This window comes from Microcebus murinus, unplaced genomic scaffold (genome assembly GCF_040939455.1).
Source record: "Microcebus murinus isolate Inina unplaced genomic scaffold, M.murinus_Inina_mat1.0 scaf010_hap2_Mmur4.0, whole genome shotgun sequence".
NCBI lineage: Eukaryota > Metazoa > Chordata > Mammalia > Primates > Cheirogaleidae > Microcebus > Microcebus murinus.
The window spans coordinates 354,142-360,141 of NW_027438956.1; the positions used below are offsets into that span (position 1 = coordinate 354,142).

A 6,000-nucleotide genomic window follows, 5' to 3' on the forward strand; every position below is an offset into this window, starting at 1 on the left:
CCCCGCTCTACAGCCCTCCTTCTCTCAGACACCCTCATCGCTCTGGGGTGGCAACACATGATCCACAATAAGCAGACTGGCTGTTTTCAAATGTTATCAAGTTTAAAGTGGTACACTGCCAGCAAAAGTAAAACGACTTCTGGCTTCCATGACCTCAGAAAACATACAGCCTCCAGAGCGATGGCCTCTCCAGACCGGCAACACTGCCCTTATCCTGCCCGCAGCACGACCCTCAACAGGCAGTGTGAGCAGGGCCACCTGCCTGCCTGCCCTCCTGAGCACCTTCCAGATCCGGAAGCTCAGACCAAGGACTGAGAGTGGACTTTTTGGGTCCCCCAGTTGCCCAAGTCTGATACAGATACTTTCTGAAGCCTGGGAATTTGAGAGACAGTCCCAACATTCTTCAGTATGACTGAAGGGGCAACTGTGGGAAGGATGTGAATGAGAACGTGGCTGGGCACAGCACGGAAAGCTGCCAGGGAAGGCAGGCCCACTGCCTTCTCAGGCCACCAAGGCTAGCAAACTGAACACCAGCCTTTCTCCATTCCCAGTTTCAAACATCTGAAAGCACAGAAAGTCCCAGGTGGAAATCCAAAACCCCAAATGCTAGTCTCCAAATAAGGTGAACCCTACCTGGACTACAGGAGAGTAATGCCAGTGATGACAACAGGGATGGTTTTTATTACACTCAAATGAGAACATACATGACATACAGGTGTCAAGATGAGGATTCAATCCCTCAACTTCCAACCAGTTGCCCAAATGGAAGAAACTATGGCAGGGATGATTGCTGCACGGTAGGTAGTCTGCAGGTCAGCCACCCTTGCCTCTAACTGTGACGCTCCTCAGACCCACCTTCCGAGCCTGTCTTACTGGAGCACTCAAATTTCACTTCACCAGTGGGGCAGCGTCAAAGGACTGCAGTGTGGGCCAGGAACCAACACTGACGGGAAAAACTCAGCAGTGCCCAATCCCACGCAAATAACTAGAAACTTGCCCCAGTGGACGGGCCGTCTGGGCACTCCAGCTCCAGGCAGCACATCCACAGCCCGTCCGTCCACCTGAGAACAGCTCCATCCCCAATCGTTCCAAGTGCCTACTCTGTGCCCAGCATGGGAAAGCCCACAGGATGCCAGTGAGCAAGAAGGCTGCACCCCATCTTCCATCTTGTGAACTAGGTGACAACGACACAATGTGGATGTCTGAATCTATCTTCTGAAAGCACAAAGCTATCTGGCAGGGTCTCACAGAGAGTAAAAAGTTTCAAACTATCTACCTTTTGATGCCTGCGTAAGGGTGGGTAATGGATTTGACTTTTCAGTTTAGCTCCTAGATCTTGGGGTTAAAACTTTTGCCAAAATCTATCATTCTATAAATATTAACCAAACAACTTCCATTTACCCAACACTTTGACTCCTAGAACAACACATCTGCTGATTACCCGGATACAAACGTTTAAACAGAGAAACCCAAATGTCTCTAAAGCGCATTTTACTCAGCAGGCCATTAAGGCAGAAGTACAGGTTCAAAGGCAACAACATGGCATGTGATGGGGTCACCCTGAAGGTTAACCAGGCACCAGAAGTACCTATGATTCATCCTAGATTCACCCTAACACTGCCAGCCCACAGGCCAAGCCCTCCCTCAGGTGAGAAGAGGAAGGGTGTGTGGGGCACATTCACACTGGGGATGATCTGACAGACGAAGAGTGTGATTCCTGACCCCCACCCTGGCACACCAGCCACACACACACTGAAGCTAGGGCTGCTCACAACAGGACACATTTGCGCCAAGGTACGCCACCCTGCAGGCTACAACTTCTCAAGTTCAAGGTGTCTGGAAACCTTATGAACACCACAATTCCACTGAGATGTGGAAAATTAAGTTGTTTTAAAATTCCCAGCTTGAACATTTAAATCAAACTTTGTGACAGTGTGTGTGCATGTGCATGTTCTTTCGCTGTAAGTCTGACACAACTCAGAACATTCTAACCTCAAATGCTTTCTCAAGTCTACCTTAAAATCTTAATAGTCAAAAGGACAGCTCAAGAGTAGAACTTCTCTACTTCATTTGCCGTTAATTTTGCCCACATCAACATCATAACACTACCTGACTTTGCAAATCTACATTCACCTAGATTTAGCCCTTGGGTACGTCCAGGTACCAGCTAGACAACTTGGATGCTCCACATGTACTCAGTGGCCCCTGCAAGGCAGAAGGGCTCTGAACAGATCCGGAGCCATCCGTGTCCTGGATCAAAGAGGACGTTTTCGATTTTTCTTCAGGACTCAGGTCGCAGGGCCTGATGACCCGGGTTAGTGAACAGGGTAGTTAGCCAGAAATGCCACTGTCGCCAAGGGCAGCAGCAGAAACCTAAAGGAGCACTCAGAACGTGGCCCCAGCATTTCCCCATTTCTGACTGGGACACTCCCCACCTCCACCTCGCAATGGGGTTGTTTTGACATCTTCCCCCACGTGTGCAAGACGCAGGACAGCCTGCGAGGGGGGGGCCACCGCCAGCACCAGACCGGGCCGCGGAGGAAAGAGGCTGGCCTTTGTTTGTGCCGGTGACCTTAGGCGTGGGGAGGAAGCCGCCTCCCGCCCCGCCGCCCGGGCCCTACCCCCCTCCGGCCCTCACTGGGCCCCGCTGGCCCCCGCCCCGGCCTCTCCCCTCCCCCAGGCCCTGCCCCTCCGGGCCGCCCCAGGCCCCGCTCTCCCCCGCCCGCCTCAGACCCTGCCCCCCGGCCCTGTCCCTCCCCGACCCTGTCCCCGACCCGGCGCTGCCCCTCCCCGGGCCCGCAGCCCCCTGGCCGCGCTGGCCGAGTGGCCGTTGGCTTGTGGCCACAACCCGCGGCGGCGGAGCCTGCGGGCGCCCCGAGCCCGCCCCCGCCCAGCGCCGGCCTCCGGCGCGCAGACCCCGAGGGGGCCGCCACTTCCTTCCACGGGCGCTCGCGCTCGGCTCGGCGGCCGGGGCCGGGGTCCTCGAACGGCCGGGCGGGGCCGGGAGGGCGGCCGGCGGGCCGGGGCGGGGAGGGCGCGGGCGGCCGAGGGGCCTCACCGAGATAGATGTCTCCGAAGGAGCCGCTGCCGATCTTCCGGCCCAGCCGGTACCTGTTCCCGACCCTCAGCTCCATGGCGGCGCGGCCCGGCTCGCTCCTGCCCTCCCGGCCGCTTCCTGGGTCTGAGCTCCGGGAGGCGGCGCCGCTGCTGCCGCTACTGCGGGTCCGGCTGCCGGCTCCGCCCCCCTCACGGCCCCAATTTCACCATCGCTTTCCGGCCACCCCGCCGCTCCCAGCGCCTCAATACGGGGCGGATGGGACAGTCCGAGCGCCGCCGCCCCTGCTCCGGGCCCTGCCGGCCCCGGTCGCCCTCTCCCCGCCGCGGATGGACTCGGATCTTCCGGGCCTAAATCCCCCTTCAGCTGCCTGAAGGAGCCGCCGCCATGGCGCTGTGACGTCACTTCCCCTAGCAACCCGGAGGGGCGGGGCCGGCGCTGGAGGCGGGGCGGGGCCGGCGGGCGGGGCCCTCCAGGTCGGGTACCGACGTCCGCGGGCCCCGGGCGCGGGTACCCTCGCGGGAGCCGCCGGTTCCGGGCTCGGGGCGTCCCGGGACGTCTGCGCCTGCGGCCTCCGCTGCCCGCCAGCCTCTCTCCCGGCCCTGGGGCCTGGCGGCCGGCGGGAGCCGCCGTGGGAGCCGCGGAGCCCGCAGAGGGCAGGCCCAGCCCGGAGACCGGGGCCGCGTCGGTGTGGAGTCCGTTGGAGCCGAACGTCCGTCCCTGCGGAGAAGCTGGAGGCTGGTGGCCTCCGCGGTCTGGCCTCCGTCCCCGCGCGGGGAGGAGCCCTCGGAGATGCACCCGCGGGGCGCCCCGTCCCGCGCCGGCGCCTCCCGGGGCGCGGCCCGCCCGCCGAAACGGAGGACGGAGCAGCCGGACGGCGTTTCGGGGCCTCGCCTGCAGGGCGCTCCGCCGGTGCGGAGGCGCGAGCCGGCGGGGTCTCTGCCTGGCGCTGCAGGAGGGGCGAGCAGCTGCGCAGCCTGGCGAGGCACCGGCCCGGCCTCTCCACTCCCGCGCCTTCCCGCCCGCCTCCCAGCCTCAGTGGTGCAGCCGCTGCCCCCAGATAGCTGGAGGCCGGGCCAGGGGGCCAGGCGTCGGTTCCCGAGCTCACACTGCAGTACCTGGGGCCGGGGGGTGCCACAAGCAGCCGCCATCGCTGGCTGAGCGGTGGGCATTTGGGAACCACCCGCTCGCTCAGTCTTAACTGGGGTCACAGGGGGATTTTGCCAAACTAGTAAAAATAACCTTGTTGGCACAATTGCTCCTGGCCTTTCTGTTGATGAGCAAAGCCCAGCTTTCCTGCTGGAGAGAACCACATGTGTGAGCTGGAAGCAGAAGGGCCCTGCTGCCCACTGCCCGGATGGCCGACTGGCCTCTCCCCAAGCAGCCCCAGCCTCAGGCCAGTGACCCCTCTCAGGCCTCAGTGCCCTCTCTTGGAAAGGAAGTTGCAGCGGGTGGGGCGCTCCCAGGGCCTGGGTTCTGCCTGTTTACTCTTATAATTGGTCCAGATGATCAGCAGGCACAAGGACCAAAGTTCTTGTGTCACTCGGTGGCCACAATGGCTGTCATGAGGCAGCGCCCTGGAGGCCCAGGCAGGAGCCATGCTAAGGGCCACTCACAGGGACCTGTTATCCCAGCACCTCACTGCAGGTGGGATGCCTGTGTGCCTCAGTTTCCTATCCGTGCAGGCTTATAGAGCCTGCTGTGATCAGGACAGCTGCTCCCCACTCTGGCCTCTGCAATGAGGGGTCCTCTCTGTGCTCAGATGCTGCCCTCTGACTCTGCTCTGCCAGCCACCCATGACCTTGAGAAGGGACGGAACACCAGGGCCCCATACATCAACAACCCCAGCACAAGGCCACGCAGGGTGTGTGTTCCTGTTGTTGGCAAAGGCTTGTCAGCCACCCAGCTATGGGACTCCCAGTGATGCCCACGCCTGTGCCGGCACACAGCAGGCACTTGATAAACGCTGGCTCTGCAAACGGCTGGCGCTGGGTGGTGCCCAACTCCCGGTGGGGCCTAAGGCCAGGCCAGCCGCAAACAGAACAGTGGGGTGCACACCCTGCCTGCAGAGCCCGGGCTGCTAGGCCCACTCCCAGGCCCACCCTTCCTGGCAAGGTGCCGGCCTGGCCTTCTCCTCCCTCAAAACTCACTCATGCCCAGGACTCCCCAGGTGTATTCTGGGCTGGGCTCTGTGCATTGTTTATTTACTTACTGCTTACTTACTTCCTAATCTTCAGAGCCTGCGAAAGATGTTTTCTTTTTTTCTTTTCGTTTTGCTTTTTGAGACAAATTCTGTGTCACCTGGGCTGGAGAGCAGTGGTGTCATCACAGCTCCCTGAAGCCTCACGCTCCTGGACTCAAGGGATCCTCTTGCCTCAACTTCCCCAGTAGCTGGGACTGCAAATGCCAATTTGGCTAATTTTTCTACTTTTTGTAGACATCAAGTCTCTCGTTCTTGCCCAGGCTGGTCTCTAACTCCTGGGCTCCAGTGACCCTCCTGCCTTGGCCTCCCAAAGTGCTGGATTACAGGAGGGAGCCACCACACGCCCAGTCCTAAAAGGTTTTTTTTTTTTTTTTTTTTTTTTAACAACCCGCTCTCCTGGGAACTAACAGGAAGGAAAACTCATCACCAGGAGGGCACGGGCCATTCCTGAGGCATCTGCCCCCATGATCCAAATGCCTCCCACTAGGCCTCCCCTCCAACACTGGGGATCAAATTTCAGCATGAGGTTCAGAGGGGACAAACATCCAAACTGCAGCAATGGGAAAAAGGAAGTTTTACAAATTGTCATTCAGAAAGAAGCTGCTGTCGTAACAAAGGCAAGGCACTGGACTGGCCCTGGCTGTGCTGTGGTCTGTGTCCCCCAGAAACCAGCGTGGGACGCTTCATCCCCGTGCAGCAGTGGGGGGGGGCCTTTTGGCAGAGGCCTGTGAGTGATTAATGC

The 6,000-nt window shown here is 59.9% G+C and overlaps 1 protein-coding gene across 5 annotated transcripts in view; it reads right to left on the reverse strand.

Annotated features, from left to right (window-relative positions):
- Positions 1-3,453, reverse strand: part of CSNK1D (casein kinase 1 delta) — a 32,480-nt gene extending 29,027 nt beyond the window's left edge. For all 5 annotated transcript variants that reach the window (XR_012916756.1, XM_012777262.3, XM_012777264.3 and 2 more), the window contains exon 1: positions 3,059-3,453. Coding sequence is in view for 4 of the 5 variants with exons in the window: in XM_012777262.3 (XP_012632716.1) it covers positions 3,059-3,134 (76 nt within the window). In the remaining variant the exon portion in view is untranslated. The remainder of the gene's footprint in view (positions 1-3,058) is intronic.
- Between the last annotated feature and the right edge of the window lie 2,547 nt (positions 3,454-6,000).